At 37.2% G+C, this 18,484-nt stretch overlaps 1 protein-coding gene across 6 annotated transcripts in view; it reads right to left on the bottom strand.

The window, feature by feature from the left end:
* Positions 1 to 18,484, bottom strand: part of CUL2 (cullin 2) — a 49,239-nt gene that overhangs the window by 28,767 nt on the left and 1,988 nt on the right. For 5 of the 6 annotated variants that reach the window (XM_048076613.2, XM_048076612.2, XM_066991496.1 and 2 more), the window contains exons 2-5: positions 17,106 to 17,244; positions 13,736 to 13,838; positions 11,848 to 11,942; positions 2,786 to 2,891 (exon numbers count right to left, since the gene is read on the bottom strand). In XM_048076613.2, coding sequence (XP_047932570.2) covers positions 2,786 to 2,891; positions 11,848 to 11,942; positions 13,736 to 13,838; positions 17,106 to 17,224 — 423 coding nt within the window. In that variant the 5' untranslated portion in view covers positions 17,225 to 17,244. Of the gene's footprint in view, positions 1 to 2,785; positions 2,892 to 7,921; positions 8,264 to 11,847; positions 11,943 to 13,735; positions 13,839 to 17,105; positions 17,245 to 18,484 lie in introns of those variants that run through there. The other variant, XM_013195728.3, reaches the window with a different exon arrangement.

Below are 18,484 nucleotides of genomic sequence, written 5' to 3'. Positions count from 1 at the left end.
GTTTTCCTAGTACGAGAATTACTGAGCGTCCGGAACACCTTCTGGAATGATAAAATGTTTGAGGCCATGCCGATATGTATCTCATACATACTCCCACAGTCTCTCGTATGTTCCTAGTGTTACATACTCCAGAAGAACCAAGCAGGCATGTACTCTTGTTTAAGATTATTGAAAAGCTCCCAAAGTTTCATGAATACATATCAGTGATGTTGAGACAGAAACTTAAAAGCACATAGAGAATTCTGTTTCTACAAATTCTAAATACTGGATATTATTTTTGTAACTTCATCATGAGACTGAAAAGATCTATACATAAAATACGCCCATTTGTTCTTGAATAGATAAAGGACAGATCATCTCAGTCATCCAAAAGTGTTTAAGTGATAATTCCGTCCATTCTAAAGTGATGAACATCGGAGATACTTTTGTCAAAGCCCCTAGTGTAATCCAATGAATACAAGGCAGAATCCTAAACAGGAACCACAATGAAAGAAAATGCTTTCAAAACAAAGACTTGATACATTTGGCCAATGCCTTGCAGATCAAGAAATGTGAACCAGTTTTATTTCTGGAGCACTGAATTCACCAAAAACAGCCCTAAGTAGTTTAAGTGCATTAAATTATGTGTGTAGGACTCCAATCTCCACTGCTTTGCAGAGCAAAGGAGTAACTGCTATAAATCTACTCCTACATCAGTAACGAACAAAGATTAACTTCACTGCCACAGGACCCAAAATTTACCTCCTACTATTACAACTTACGAAGACAGCATTTGTAAAGAGAAATGGAAAGAATAGTGGCGAGTGAGATGATAAAAAAATGGTTAGTAGAATTTTAGACATCATCCAGAACACCTTTGTCAAAACCCATAGGCTGTCTGGTGAAGCTTAAAAACCTTGATTCTCCCCTTAACCTACCGAAATGATGAGCTACAGATATACTGTACTGTCCAAGCTGGGAAGCTTGAAGAAAAGTGTCATCATTCCTCTCCCCCATGATTCCATAAATACGAGGAAAACTAGATAATCAAAAGATGAATTATCTGCTGTTTATTCTTTTTTGGTAAGTACATCCTAGGGCAGAGAGCTATGGACAAAACGCAGAATTGCTACTACCATTCTTTGGTTGATACTTCAGAATGGAGCAGAGCACAAATTCCTAGCCCCAGGGAGCTCAGAATAGCCCAGAACTATTCCCAGTCCCAAAAGCAGCTGAACTAACATAGTCATTTGCACAGAGCTGAGGACTACCTCCAACAATTGTGGAGGAGTCAATTAAATCTCAGCCTATGGAGATAATGAAAAATATGTAGTGCATTTTGAAGACCGCACAAATAGCACAGAATTACGTGCTTCCAAGCGCTGATAAGCTCTTACAGATGACACTGATTAGAAAACCCAGGTGACAGTACAAGTAGACCAGAGAAGTATTTCCTTTTCTAAACTGCCTTGATTTGAAGTGTATCATGTTGCTGGTATTTTTTCCAGCCCACCCATAATCTGTCAAAGAATTAGCAACTTCAACTGGCAATGTCATCTTCATCAGGATAGAAGATGCTTCCTCACGCATCACATTCTCTCTGCTCTTAACTAAGACAGCAGAGATCTACTTAAAACAATGAAATCTAAGAGCTAGAAGGACAGTAAAACTTAAAGGTCCAGTTCTGACATTAGAAAAAAAAAAAAGGCTTCTAACTTTCCAAATCAAGAGAGGAAGAAGTATTTGCTTCCTTTTTAGAGAAAAACCATAAATGTAGAGAGGAAAGGAAAAACCACCACACCACTTTGAGTGTTAATAGAATAAATTAATCCTCCAGCTAGCACTGTGTATTTGTCACAGAAGCAAAGCAAGCAGATACACAAAAAAGTATTCAAAATTAAAGTTTCTATTCAACTGTGGTTTTGTTCCAATTCATACTCAAGTGGTGTTTTCAAAGTCTTCCTAAAGACATACAAAAATATTCTGTTGTGAAAAATCTGAAAGAAATTTTCTACTGGGAAATTTTCATTTTACTTTCTTTTATTTCAGGGCTTCTTGGCTGCAATAGTAGCCACGAAGTGACAGAAACAATGTATACTTCACTTCCCCAAAGCCGAATTACACAGGGTGGTGGTATCTCAGAACATACTATTGACTTTTTTCATTTTACAGATAACTGAAAATGAGCCTCAGACTCTCCAACTTACATAAGCCAACTGTAGTTGTCAACACACTTGTGTTTATTCCAATTTTTTTTTTTTTAATGATAAGCCCTCCCTACATGATATTTAAGTGCACAGAAGGCCTATGTTTTCTTCCAAAATCTGAATTGTTACAACTGAAGCACAGGAGAGCCTGCACTGGAAAATAAGATGTGCAGTATTGCTGAAGACTCTACTCTCAAAAAAGCTGTAGCACTTTGCGACAACGCAAAATATAAGTCTAAAAGTAATATTTCAAAGATTTCCCCAAATAAAAGTATTGCCTCTTTAAAATCTTTTCTAGATGATAGTGCCACATGAAAAAAACAATTTTCCCCAATAAGAGGTATCATAATACTTTGAACTGAAGTTCTGCAACAATCTTCACATTTGCTTTCTACCCTCCACCATATAAGTCATTACACACGTGTGTGTTTATATATATAAACATCAAAACTGTATTCTCATTTTCCATAGGATTCAGTACTTGTATCTTCTACTTTAATTAATTACTCAGATTCTGTGAAACACAGAAGTCAAAATTTGAAAGGACCAAGCTGTGGCTGTAGTGCAGCTGAACACAGTTGATATTCGGAGATACCTACCTCTCCTATTTCCATCAATGGTTCGTTCATATCCACCCCTCCATAGCCATACTGAAGATCAGCTTCTGTCAATTTGTTCTTCTTAATAAACTGTGTATTGAGGTACCTGTACAAATAAACACATTCTAATCAAAATATGGAAAAAATTGAGCTATTAGTTTTTAAAAATAAATTTGGAATTCTGGAATGTCTTCCACATCACAAAAGATAGCCATGATATTGGTTAAAAGTGGTTATCTGTTGAAAGTTCTTAAAATACAGATGACTTGAATATCGAAGAACCTTATATCATGTTAAAGCAGTACTGTGGTAGTAATTGAGATATTAGTCTGATAGATCTCTGTCAGCATTTTCTTGGCAAGCAATATACTTGTGTAAGGATCCACAGTAGGTGTAGAAGAAAGTTCCCAAGTATCATTTTTTTTTGCACTCCCCCCCCCTTTTAAAGTAAAATGTGTTTTCTACCTATTCTGCTTATTACTTTGCATTGCTCTCAGTCTAAAACACCGTTTCACTGTACTTCAGGTACAATGATTTATGCAATTATTCTTATTTTTACTACTCCACAGACGTCATCATCTATTTAAATTAAGAATACATTTTCTACTTTGGAAAAATACATAGTTTACGCAATCCTGGCTAGCTTCAGCATCCCAAAGGGGAATGCTTATAACAACAAAAAGCTACATCCTAAAAATCAATGATTATGAGAACCACTTGAAAGTTACACTGAATTATTGAAAACTCCATTGCCTCAGCCAAGGCAACACGTAGCACAATGTACAATGAACTATAATCTAGAATAAAAGACTGACAGGCTAAATTAATTCAATTTGCATTTGTTTTCCTGCTAGTATTCAAAACTATGTTCTCAACATGTACGCTGAACTCCAACTGTTTTGTTGACAAAGGTGAACTCGAAGCACTTTGGGGGAATCTAAATGGCCCTTCCAGTAGTACTCAGCAACAAAATCTGCTGAGAAAAAATGCCTGTCATTTTGAGATTAAATCCTTCTTATAGTGGAACTGCGTGGACGATTCAAAGATTAAGACTCACGCACATTCACTTGCCATAGATATGTGCTATAGATATGTGCTCCTTTCAGTATTTTGATTTTTTTTCTGGGAAGCAATCCAAAAATAACGTCAATTTTAACACGGTCAATTTGTTAGGTAACATCCCTCCCTCAGATCATGGTAACTGCAACTAGCAAATAGCTGTATCATAAATTTTAAAGAGAAGAGAAGAACATGCATAAATTAACCTCATGAACAGTTATATAGAAGAAATGTTATAAATACCTTTTAAAATTATTTTTTATTTTAGGATTTGATATTTATTATCATATGCATAGTTTTTAGAAAGAACAGAAAACGGCTTTTGCACAAGACCTGATAAAACATCCATCTTAATTCTCAATATTCCTCAAGAAGGAATACAGTAGCATTTTCAAACAGAACCGTTCTCCCTCTCCTGAAGATTTTCTAATTAGAATTAGAAATGGTATTAGAATTTTCTAATATCATTTCTCATAACTACACTTAAAATATCTATGTTCTTGCTTAAATGAGCTAACTAAGAAAACTTAAAATGTCATATCCATCTAGTAGTTCTAAGATGCCTGGTTTCAGACACTGAAGAGAGCCCGATTACCAAAGCACTTTTAAGGGATGCTGATTTCAGAGGCTGTACCAGGCTAGCGGTGTCTGAACGCTTTAGGTAGGAAGGTAAATGACGAGCAAGAAAGACAAGGAGAAACACACTACAGAAACCTCCAAACTTGAAAGAATTTAGCCACCAGCATACAAAGAATGAAGACTGGTGATACCGCAGTGGTGACAAACTGGAAAACAGTGGGCTAATCTCCTTTCAGACCCCACAGAGTACCAAAACCCACACTGCTACCATCAATCATCATCATAAATTTTCAAGTACTAGTCTCTGTGGAAGGCTCCAGTCCCACCACTTCACGTAAAGCGTGTGTGGACATGCAGAACAGTTAGGCCTTAGTAGGCCTTAAGCAGGCACGTTCCTCATTTTTGTTACATGGGGGAAAGTCAGCCGGTACCATACTACTTGCTTTTTTAGCCAGCTTAAAAGGAAAAAGTCCTATGCTCTGCCTATTCACAGCACATGCCTTCTCAACAATCGCAGACCAGGCAATTGATTAAACTTAAAACTAGTGTAACCACAAGTAAATAGATGAGTTTAACCAAGATGAAGTACTTCTTTGCAGACCTATCTAATTCACCAAAAAAGAGGTGGAAAGAAGCAGACAGGCAGAACCACTCTTTCGAGAAGAGCTCAGAAATACTGAGAACAAACTTGCCTCTATTTCCCTTCCACTTATCTCACCATCAGCTCCCAGCACAAGCAAATAACTGAAAAAGATGTGCAAACAGTATAATCTCACATCATCCTCTCCACTGAAGCGATAAGCCATTTTTCACCTTGAATAACTACTCAAAATACTTAATCTGCATTTCTTACTTGTAGAAGACAACCCGTGAGGTTCATCAGTAACTTACTTCAGAGACAAGGACTAGGTACGAATTGATAATAGCAGAAAATACCCACAGACTCTTACTGCTATTGAGATACAACTTTCAGGTGAAAATTTGGAGTACCTGACCACACAGCTTCAGGCTCAACTATTTGAGAGTACACCTATGCAGGCTTATGCTATATTATCTAATAAAGAAAAATGTAAAAACGAAACAAAAGAACAAAAAAACTTTAAGGTTTGTTTCCTTTCACAGTGTTAGTGAAGCAATATACTTTTCCGTACCCAAACCTCAAAACACACCCTCTGAAATATTTCACTCCAGAAAAAGGTTAAAACAGTTCCAAAAGTGTTACAGGAGTCATTTAAAACCATCACCTATTTGACAGGGGAATACTGGAAGCCAGTGTTCCCATCTGAATTACCAGTTAATGTCAGGAAAGTGTCCAGTAAATAAACACACATTTTGGGGCACAGCTTTTCAGACTAAAGGCACCCGATAATTCAACAGATAAGTCCTTTAAGTATTTTAGCAAAAAATTAAACAAACATTAATTTAACAATTAGAAGGGTATCTAATTACTGGGACAGACTGCCAGGTTACATGGGAACTTTCATGTATTTGGTATTTTTAGATCAACCAAGGGCAACAATCTATCCAGAGATCCCTGTTCTAAATACAGCGACCACATTCCCAAATCAATGTTTCCAAATCACAATAACACGCAATGTCCTTGCGGATACAGACTTTGCAAAGCCTTGTCAGAAGGATTAGTTGAACATACATATTTTTTCTTTAAACATGTTACGTGGGTTTAGTGATTTGAATTGCACACTCCTGGATAAGAAACAAATATTAGCATTGGCAAAATAGATGTTGTGAAATTTAGCCCGAATATAATAAACCCAAGACTGTACCTGTCTCAAGACAACTCCTTGTAATTTTCTATGTTCTCCATCATAAATCCGAAAAAGTTTACCTTCATTAAATCTTTGTCCACCCATGACAGGACACCACAGAACAACACATTTCTAGAAGTACCATACTTCTTTAAGCAAAAACAGTGAACCCTTCCTGTTCAGGTTATTTCCTTCCCAAAAGCTCTCCAAACGTATGGAAGAAACTTTTGAGTAATGGTTTTTTTTTTTTCCTCCGAACTTGCCCCCACTTACATGTTACATATTTTAACCTTAAGCAGCATCCTCTAGGGTGCAAAATAAGTAAAATCTGTGCAAGGAAAAACATGTTAATTGACAATGAAATACTATTTATGACCAATTGTCAATCATTCCTCTAAATTAAAAAGAAAGAAAATAGTTCTAGCTCGATCTCTCCGTTTTCAGTTTAAAGTACCAACCCTAGTTTTCACACTTAACTGGCAAATAAGACAAGCAGCTACTTCGAGAACTGTTTTCTATACTGATCCTCAAAATGGCACATGAGCTCAGCAGGACAGTATACAGAAATAAACTCAATCAAGTGCTGAAGAAATTGCTTTAAGAAATTTGCATCAGAAGTGCAACAATGTGAACAATTTTCACAAATTGTTGCAAGTGCTCATGGATAAATGGATAAAGAGCCTACACGACAATACCATCCACTGTTCTGAGGCATAGGAGGCAATTAAAACCATAACTAATTAGTCCTAATTATTATAGATAGTTTCAGAAGAATGATTTATTTATTTATTTAACAAATAAACTGCTTTGCAAGCTACTGAACATATAGGCATATACATTTACTAAGTACATGGCAAAATTATAAAGGGGTACATTACCGTACAACAGCACATAGCAATCTTATTAATGCTTTCGATGATTTGCATGCGCTTTCATATGCACTTATGCTTAAAACCAAAAATTTCATTCTTGATATTTCTGCCTTTTGAAAAAGGAAAAATCTCCAAGATCCAAGAAGTTTTTTTTTTTTTTTATCTCGACTGTCACCCCAGTCAACAACAAAACAAAAAGTGGGAAAGGGTTCTTTGAACATAAATTATTCTAAAGCCCACAAAACACTTGAAAAAGTCTTTACACACTCTTTTCTAAGAAAAAACACTTTTTTTCTATCTTTTCAGTTAACATGACAGAACTGTCAAAAAAAAACACCAGAAACACCTACTACTGGTGTCAGAATAAACAGTCAAATTTTAAAAATAAAATATTCAAAATTTTATATATAAAGAAAGGGTTACTTGCACTCATTCCTTAAGGAGGTTTTACCTCTTGAGCTGGAAATGCAATACAGCAACAAACTAGGGACTTAAACAGAAGCTCGACATGACTAAGTCTGTGATAGCAAAGGGGGTGTACAGGAGTGTCCCGAGGGAGGTAGGGAACACCACTGCAAGGTCACACTCTATCATGTCTGAAAGTCTACGACAATCAGGGGCAACACCTAATGATTTAAAAAAAAAAGAAAAAGGCAGAAGGATCTGGGGAACTCCACCAAAGTCACACCTCAGTCCCTGGGAAAATAGCAGAGAACGCTTGAAAGTCATTTCTAGTTACAAGATAAGAAAGCAACTGGGAACAGCTAGCACTGATTTACCAATTGCAAATCACACCTGAGTAACTTGAAATAGGATGAAATGGGACTGTGGATGAGGGGAGAGCAGTGGATTTTATTTACCTTTGGTGTAGCTATCCACAAAGTCTTTTATAGTATCATTGTAACCACACAGGAAGAGGCTGGATCATGGACTACAAGGCGGGTGACCTGTCAGACTGGAAAGGCAGGGGTCAGCGGTGCTAAATCCACCTGGGGACCAGTTGCAGACAGCATTGTGGGTGGACACTAAGTCAGCAAATTGCCATCGCAGCGTTGACAATTAACCACTTCCTTTGCGACATCAGCAAGAGAGTCACCAGCAAGTGGAGGGATGCCATTGTTCCATCAGCGCTGCCCAGAGCACACCTGGAATGTTGGCTCGAGTTTCAAGTACCCAAATACAACAGAGGTTGACAAGTGGGAGTCCAGAGAAAGCCCAATGAAATAGAATCATTAAGGTTGGAAAAGACCTCCAAGATCATCTGGTCCAACCGTCCCCCTACCACCAGTATCACCCACTAAACCACATCCCTAAGCACCACATCCAACCTTTCCTTAAACACCCCCAGGGACGGTGACTTCCTGAGCACGAGACATACCAAAGATGAAGATAAACTCTCCTCTGAGGAGCATAGAGGAAAGACAAGAAACAATGCACACCAAACATGTGGGAAAATTTCTTAGAATGAGAGTGTAAGTATGCTGCACAGAAAGTTGCAAAATCTCTGTCCCTGTAGGAGCTCAGAATTCAACTCAACAAAGCCTTATGCAACCTAGTATACCTTTGAAGTTAGTCCTACTCCAAACATAAGGTTGAACTGGGTGACCTTCAGAAGTTCCTTTAGACCTAGTGTGTTTTTTTTTTAAAGGAAAAGTCACCATTACATGTTTCAGTGAAAACATTCATGAGAGTTACACTAAAAGCAGCAGAACCACTCTGCTTTATACAAGCAGGATGCTTTAATGCATCTAGCAATACAGATATACAAGTTCTTAGCACTCGAAATTTTCATAATCCTATCTGTTCTGATTCACTTTTAAGCACAGATGAACTATTCACTGGTTGACAGACCTGTAAAACAGGGTTAAGTCATCTAATCACAATTGGAGCATTAGCTAATAAATGAAAGCGACTTCAACATGACAAAGCACTGCAGATAATAAAAATGTTGTGACTTCAGCAGTTGTAACAAGACGATGAGATCATTAATACATACCTGACGTGGAAGTAAACTTCCAAAGGCTACAAAATGCTATAGCTTAAAATGAAGGCAGTCCTTTCAGTTGAAATCTCAATAGAAAAATATTGTTCAAGTTAGGTTTGAAAAGCTGAAAGGACTTATTGTTTAAATCTTTCCCGTATTTATTAAGTTACATATTTAGTAAGAAGGACTAAGAACAGCAGCCTCTTAACACTTAAAAAACAAGAGAAGGGACTGGAACTAACGTCAGTTTGAATTATGTGATGGGTTACTTAGGGGTTGCAAGATATCTCATGTAAAGTGAGAAAAAGATCCAGATAAGGCTGAAGACCTAAAAATTACTACAGATGAATATGCTGGTATCATTACAAATGCTACAAAAAAGACAAGATGGAACAAAGCAAAAACTGATATTTAGAAAAAAGCAAACAACCATTTAAATGAAAATCAATTTGCTGGGTATGAAACCCCCTCAGTTGTTTGAAATAATGATACACGAAACAGAATTTGTACAATTACCTGTGAAAACAGTTACAGCACCATGACACAGGTAAGTGTCAATGTCTAGCACCACTTTTGTCTATTGTTAATCTGCTAATAATAAAACAAACCCTACAGTTTAGTCAACATCAAGCGCTCCTTATTCCATCAGTTTTATCATCTTGGGTTAAGTCAAGTGTGTGTGGGATTTGAATTTTTCAAATTGAATTCAAATTTGTTTCCTTAGGAAAACGCAGCCAGGAGGGGTGGGAGAAGAAATAAATATATCAACCACATTTTAGTAGTATTTCAAATATTATCTATCAAAGTAGAAGGATTAAGAAGACATGCAAGCCTACTTAAATTTTAAAGGTACCTATTTAAAAAATATTATTAACTTTGGATCTATTATCTTTATTATCTTTGGATCTATTAATTTTCATTGCTGAAAGAATTATGCAAATTAGATCCTGGGATAAAACTGGAGTTAACTAACTTATGCTACCTTCTTGAGAGCAGGAACACAAGAAAACAACTCCAACTAGTTTATAAAAACAGAATATCAATTTATGGTCTTCAAAGGTATTTTCAGCAAAAACATTTTCTTGGAAAATGAAAGAGTGACATAACACTTAATGAAGTGCTTCCAACGCATGAAAGCTATTATGACTCTACTAATCAAGGCCTGAATTATTTATTGCCTTCACTTAAGAGTGTCTTTCAGTTCCCATTACAAGGTGTGTTTTATCATAGAACATACAGTCATACTTCCACAAAGTCATACCCTTTATAGACTTTTCAAAGATACTACATGACAAAACTCAATCTCAAAAGAAGGAAAGAAGATACAAAGCACTCCACTAAACTTTAAGGTAAAATTATTTCCAACAAATTATCTAATGTTAAGTAATTTTTCTGGACCAAAATACTATATGCAAAGTCTGAAGAGTTAGAACAGACAGAGAAGAGTTAGAATAGACAGAGCTGACATGAAATTAACTACACAGTTTAAAAATTTGTCATCACTGAATATCATTACACAGTTACTGACCTTATATATACTTACAGGTGTGTTTGTATGCACAGTAACTGTTACAGAAAAGCAAGCCCTAGGTTGTTTAGAAGTAAAACAAGAAAGCAGGTGCACACTGCTGGAAAAGTATTTTAATTTGTTGGTTTAGGACCAGAAGCACCCAAGAGCTCAGAAAAAACTGTTACACAAAGCAGAATCAATGAGATTCCTACACACTAAATGGAACTTCCCCCCAGCCCCCGCCCCGTATCAACCCTCCAATTATGTGAGACTCCAGCACATCCATTCCCAGTCTCCTAGAGGTCATTTAACAGATTCTTCAAGGTAACAAACAGTTCTGCTAGAGTAGTGGTAAAGGTCTTGAAGCTCTTTGTAAATCCTTAAATCATATTGTCTCATGTTACCAAACACAATATTAGCAGTACCTCATAAGTTATATTTACTTGCTGGGTATCACAAGCATAATGGACACTAGTATGTTCAAACTGCAGCCAGACTGGAACTGAAATTCAAATCCTAGTATATCTAAAAACATCTCAATATAGTTACAATTCTGTCAGTTCATGCAGGAGCCGGTTTTATATGCTTAAGCTATCACTAGTAGCAAAGAAACACACTCACAATTCAGGCAACATTAAAAGTACAAAAATAAAAGGGACCAGTTGTATTTTTATTTGCAGACTTGGCTATAATTTATTTTTTTAAAAAAAGTAAAATTTATTTTCTGTATAGAGTCTATCAGCTTCTGAAACTCTCTGTAAGGAGTAAAGAAAGATGTCCATTGCCTCTAAGACCTGTAGCCTTAACATCCACCTGATAAGACCCCAACAGTACTTAGCCTTGTGAGAAAGGCTCTTCTAGAAGGGAGAGGTATGTTTTTTGCCAAGGTACACGGCCAAGGTTTGAAATAAACCATGCTGGTTCAACAGGACGCTTCAGTACAATGCCATCATGTAGAAAAATACCGAGTATTACAAGCTGCTTCACTACAGAGCTCGTTAGCGCTGACATATTTGGCACTGGAACATCAGAAACAACTAAAGTAGGCTATACTAGTAATAACAGAATTGTAGGAATAATCTTGGATAATTACTTTAGTGGTAAGGAGCAGTACACAAAAAAACCTGTTGGAGCATTATTCCTGTTTTCTTACGTTCTGCTGCTATAACTACATTTTCTCCAAAACTCACCTGGGGCATATACACCTCTTGCTCTCTTTAAACATTCTTCAGTTTAATATGTAGATCCCAGTAATAATCTCAAAAGTTTAACAACTCATTTGCAAAACTTACCTGTATAAGCAGTCCATATAGTCTGCTCCTTTGCTATACTCTTCCCAGTATCTGTGATACATAACCAGTACTTGTTCTTCAGATTCCAGAACTCTCTGTGAAGGAAGACAGGTGCGCACAGGTGCACACACACACACAGGTAAAATTAGTAAGAAAATAGTATAAATTGAAAGTTGTAACAGGATTACTGTTTTAGAACAACCACAGATGCAAAACTAAGACCACACCTAAGCTTCAACAACAGTCAAAATAACATTTTTGCAATGACCTGAAAACTACCAAATATTACTTAGAAGTTTTGATAAGTTAACTACAACAGCAGAAGTTGTTTTATTTTGTGTTTTACAAGGACAACCTCTATAATACGTTAATTTTCTATTTGTCCTTACAGAAGCACTGGCTTGAACAAGCACTGTTCATATTCTCAGCATATGCTGGTGGATAACTCACATAACTACTTCTCCACTGACATGAACTAATTTTAAACCCATGCAACCACATGCACACTGGGGGAGTTGCCTCACTCACTGTAACTATTTAAAATCAGTATGCATTACTCATTTGAAAAACCCTCATACTCACCAATAATCCTGGAATAAAACAACTTTAACAAAGCACAGGTATATGCAAACTTATACACATCTTAAATTCTGTAAAGCTAGGCCCAAATTTTTTGGAACATCAGCCATTTATCACCTGAGAAGTTGTTGGTATACTAAAGTTCTCAAAATATAATAGTATTTCAAACGAATATAGTTTAACTAATTTGTTTAAATCTAAATTGTATGATTTGTGGAGGCAGACAAGATCCTAGGAATTTAGCTCCAGAATGCAATTTTAAACTGTCTCAAGCAGCAACAAAGCTTGTTCCACAACAATATAAAAGGAAAGCCAGTAGGCCAGATAGAATCAAGAGTGCTTTCCTCTGTAGTATGAATTTCACAAAGATTTTTCAAAATTATTTCAAAGACAAATGATGGGTAGCCACTTCCAAGAACTGGATGTATGCTTTCCACGCCTTCCCACAGCTTCTAGTGTGCCTGAGTGTCCTAAGTGAGCTCGTTCAGCTCACTAAATAACTGAGAAACAACTTTGTGACTGAGTTGTCTGCCAGTTTTGTGAACTGATTTAGTCTGTCAAAGCATCAGAGGTAGCCTCCCTGCAACCAGTGGAACTACCTATTAAGGTGTCTAGCCTATGCTGTCAAGCATACAGGTACTTAAGTTGAAAAACCAGCAATACGCCACTCAGCAGTGCTGGCCAGAACTTGCAGCTCTTCACTCCCTATACAGACACCAAAGAGAGGCAGGCATCTAGTTTAACTCTTTTTACTGATGCACAAGGAGATACTGTTCATCCATCCTATATATGCAGCGTGATAAATCACGATTCTGTTGAATTTCTGTGTCATCATGTAAGACACCTAAACTAATTTACAGCTATATTGGTATAGAAGTACTGTTATATGTCATAATAAATAATTTGTCATTACTTCCTCCCATCTCAAGCACTTTTCTTTCTTAGAGTATACACAGTCGGTTTTCAAGACGCTGGAGTAGTTTTACATTAAACAGACAGCTAATGACAAACTATTAACACATTCTGAAAATGAAGACCTTTCTGTAACTCATTTGATTATAAGCAGTGAACAGAGAAGAATGAACATATTACAAATTGTATGCATTTGTTGTTGGCTTGAAAAGTAAGTCTGTGATGCATACAGACATCTGTCTCTCTCATAGATGTATATTCTGGTGCCAGAACACTGACACCTCTGATTTTACCTCAGAAAATATACACAGCTTCACATGAACAAAACAAAAACCCACCCTGAAGTCAAAAAAGGACAAGCAATAACCACACACACATCATTAACTGTATAGGTTACCTTGTGCAAATGGCGTACATGATTTTCCAAAAAAATTTTAGTCTCAGTATAAAGTCTCTCTCCAAGAGGTTCAGGATAGGCCACACACAAAGCATAAATGTCTCTGGGTTAGGAGTCAAGGCTTGTATCTGCTTAAAGTATGAAAACTCATCAACAGAATTTAAAGTTTACATAAACTACCCACCCACATTTTAGAGGTTTTAATTTTATTTTTTTTGTGTGTGTGATTAAATCGATCTTTTTCTGAAGTTTCTCTAATCCCTGATTTGCAAAGAGCAAGTTTTCAGCTTCAATAATCAATATCTCTGTTTTAAGTAGTGGAAGCAGAGGGAACATTAGGGCTCGGATCCTGGAACTTCTGACAGCCCCACACTGACATGGCTACCACTTATTTACCATCTACAGATAGATATGATTATCTGAAAGTGAAAATCAGCATTCATCTAAAATACTTCTGTATCTGCAGCCAGTATGGCTGGTGGAACGATCAGTTCTCCAGCTGAAAAAACACCAAGACAATTACAGGAAGATCCTGACGTTCTACCTGTCCAAAAAAGTCCAACTGTTAGACAGCAGTTATCAAAGTACAGTTATCAAAGTTCTAAACTACCACTCCCTATTCAACTCGATCAGCCTCTTAACTTAAAGAACACACCCTAGCCAACCGAACAGTTAGAAGCAAAGTCTTAAAATTTGTATTGGGCATTCGTAATAACCAAATTCTTATAAATAATATCTCAAGTAGAGATTTGTAACTGTCGCTTTTTTAGTGGACAATGAAACATCTCCAGAATCACTTGTTTCCACAGAGAACCGGTGAGGAGATCTGAAGGTCAAAGGTGGCTGGAGATGACTCACAGTTTAAATACAGTGACATATGGTCTTTCAGGTGATCTTTTCCAGAAGATTCTTTAACCCTTACACAGTTAGGGCTCTCAGTTCCCTGGCATTCTAGCATTTCGAGGTATTAGCTAAGTTTAAAGATGAGCCAGGTTTAACAATAAAATTATCATCAAAGTTACAAAGAAAACACTATATTTGAGTTTTGGGAAAGTAATGATGCAAGAATTAGTTCTAGAAGATGAATCTGCACATTGCAAAGCTTCTCAGCCCTAAAAGACTGCTAGCCTGTGTACTGCGCCTGACCTCAGCTGTCTCAAGCAGCGCATAAGAGAAAGCAATCACTTCTGAGAACAGTGCTGCAGACTGAAGTCACATTCCTCTGCTGTAGCTCATTCTTTATGTCATTGTTGCGACTACAGAGGGAGTACGCTGATCACCTGGTACTATAATCAATAAAACAGCCTGGATTAACACATTGTGCAAAGCTATTAGTCATCTCTTCGTTATGCTTATTAAGCAGCAAGAAGAATAGAGTAAACAACCAGCATTTCCTCACCCATTTTTAAGTCAGGTCTATGAAGAGGTCAGATACATACACCAATTTTACAATCCCTCTAGATGTTTAGAAACACGTTACTCCAATTAAATTAAATTTGGCAGAGAGTAAAGAGCTATCACAGAACAAGAAGATACACTGTAGGAAGACTTGGCATTTCAAACTTATTAATAACATCTCAGATTAAAAAAAAAAACACATTTAAAATACAAGAAAAATCTTCCACGCTAGCTGTACAGAAGAGCTACCAGTTTCACTGAGTTGTTCAAGACTCAGTCACTAGTTCATGTTAAAACATACAGCTTGGGTAATGTAGCAAAAGTACCAATCCGCATTTAAGGTTGGCCTGAGGGGCTCTGTAACTACCAGTCTGCCATGGAGAATACTCCAAAAGGCTCCTGACTGTGCCAAATTAGGCAGTAACAGTGCCACCTTCCCAGGAATTTAACAACGCCATGCTTTACTCTCATCTCTCAAAGAATTACTTGCCAAATGATTCTTCCCAGACTGCTTCCTGAGTCTGCTATTCCCAAGCGTTCGCCTCCTGATGCTCAAGCAACTGAAGCAAATCCCAAAAGAGGATCAAAGAGCAGACCTGCGTACAAGGTCCCAACATAAGAAGTTCTAAGTGGAGAAGTATGACGAGGAATCAATCCAACATCTCATTCAACTATTCTGAATATAAAATCCACTTTGGGTGCCCTTGTTAAAATGGTTAGAGTTTTACACTACACAAGTTAACTTGTTAAAGACTGAAACGAGTGGTTCTTAAAATCTGCTTAGAAAGAATTACTACAGCACTACCTGTAAGCATGGGAGCGCACATCTAATTAACGAAAAAAGTCACCAATGTTTTGGTGTTGTTTGAACTTGACTCAAAGACAAGGCGAAGAGTCATGCCCCCAGAAATTAATTAAAAGTTTTCAAATGAAAGAGCCACTTAAAGATTATTGCACCATACAACCGCATAACCATATTCTACGTGGTCTATGAGCAACTACAATTTTATATATTTACATACACAAACTCAAAGTCAGAGGCAAACTGAAAACAAGTCTAAGAAACAGTAACACGTTCAGAAAGAGAAGAGGCTTTAGAGCCCAGCTCCTGCACAAAGAACGAGGTCACACTGTAATAACTTATACCTAAGAGTTCTCTTGGAAGCTTCCTTTTTCACCCAGCAGAAATTTAAAAAAACTGATAAACAAGTCTAAACCATTCTTCCACCTTATAATCAAATCCAACTCAGTCAGATTGCCTGGGAGCAGCTATGAGCCTCCAAAACTTCTCTCATTATTCACCCTACTGACAAGGGTAATGAATGCGCAGACACAGGGCACAGCTTTATTGCTGCAAAAAAAGAAGTTCACTGAAACAGATCTTATTACAAGCCCACTTTATGTGTAAAATGCAAACCTTTCACTACAACAATATCACTTGTGCAGTTATAACTTGAACTGTAAGCCTGTACGATCACAGCTAGAAATCTATGTTGAAAATAATCACTCTTAACTGTTCAGGACCAGGGAGCTATAACAGTGGCAGAAAAGAAGGCTTTTCTATAAACCCTGGCTACAGAAATGTTTAACGGCATACTTAGAAGTACAAAGAAGATGGAGATGTGTTTAAGCAAAACAAAAACAATCTCACCTCTACCGCCAGCAAAGTTTAAAGATTAATTCTCTGTCTTAGATGCTCCCCTCACAACACACACACTTCAACATATAAGAAAGAATCATTATTACAATAGGGGAAATTGATGCATGAGCTTTTGTGAACAACTGTAGCACAAGCTAAATATTGATGGTAAAAACGAGCAAAAACTCAGTCTCCACTGACTCATGAGCTTAACATCAGGTACTACCTGAAAACGCACTCCTGATCAAGACCACTGACACTGTCACACAGCGCAGGCTTGCTCCATGCTAAGCACATCACACAACCATATCAGGATTGGCACTTAAAGGATACGAGAAGCGGTCGTTCCACGTCGCTCTTTCAACATAATCCAACATAACAACAGCTTTAATTGTTGTTAGAAGTTTGTTCCATGTTTCATCAAAGTCAACTACTCGTGGTTTCAGGGACATTGTGGGGCTTTAGTGTTAATCTGCAGAAGAATTAAACATATCAGGCAATGCTGCACAATAATTAAAAAGAATACATCTCATTTGATTTTTTCAGTTTAAAGTGTATATACTGCTGCAACACATCAGCACAGCAACATGAAAGGTGCCTCCCTCCTCCCCCCAAAATCAAGCTCTTAAGCCCTGATTTTTAACATTAAGGAAGGAACACTAATGCTGCACGAGTAGCCTACAATGTAACACCAGTTTATCTAACACCACCACGCCTCAAAGCTCATCACCTTACAGAGATGTCCATTCAACAGCACCATATGAAGAAACTGACTTTTCTGCATGCCTTTGGTCACTTTTACACAAAGACTGCTTCAGCTTCTCAGTAGCTGAGGGAACTTTGAGCAGAAGCACACTCAACAGATTAGCAGTTTATCTGAAATTACTGTTGTCAGCTCGTAGCCAACGTTCACCTCAAGCTTTCATGAAACGTTTGTTGGCGTTATATTTGAAAAGCCACAAAACCCAAAAGCTTTGATCAAGATGACAAAAAGAAAACACTTAACACAGAGCAGTATGCACAGCTTGCGCAGCTTATTGCTCTGTGCAGCACGACAAACAGTGAACTCCTTCAAATAAAACGTGGCTTGAAAATACAGAAGTCATGTTAATAAATTCACGTAAAAATACTTGGAGATTTATTGAAACAAACAAAAAAATAAATTACTGAAATAAAGCTAGGAGAAGAGTAATAGAATTCAGAAAAGAGGTCCTGAGAAAGACAAAAAACTGTGAAGGCCTCTTCTTTCTGTGTTCCCATTTGCCTCCGTCCCATGCACCCAACCCAGCAAGGAGCTGAAGTGTGACACTCCATGCACAGAGCGAGCCTAGATCCTGCTCAGAAGGATGGCATCATAAGATAAAGAACAGGAATAAGATTCCTATTCCCATTTTATTTAGATGGGCAGGTGACTTCTCACTTGATTCCCACATTTTCATGGTCAGAAGGAAAAAAAAAAAAGAAAGATACTGACAGACTTTTAGCATGGAGACATGTCTACAAGGTAAAGAATCAAAAAATACATTGAAAAGGTGGTTATCCAACTTACTCCCTTAACCCTACTGGCTTTGTATTTTTTCCTCAGGCACACAACTTCTTTCAAACTGCAGGATATGCAGCTTCTCAGATTAAAGAAAATACTAATCATGTCAAAAGCAGCTTCTACACCTTGTATCTGCAAAATGTTACCCTGACTAGTTAACCAAGCTCCT

The sequence above is a fragment of the Anser cygnoides genome, chromosome 2, assembly GCF_040182565.1.
Source record: "Anser cygnoides isolate HZ-2024a breed goose chromosome 2, Taihu_goose_T2T_genome, whole genome shotgun sequence".
Taxonomy (NCBI): Eukaryota; Metazoa; Chordata; class Aves; order Anseriformes; family Anatidae; genus Anser; species Anser cygnoides.
Note: the sequence above shows the minus strand (reverse complement) of the source record. Positions and strands in the feature narration are given on the sequence as shown.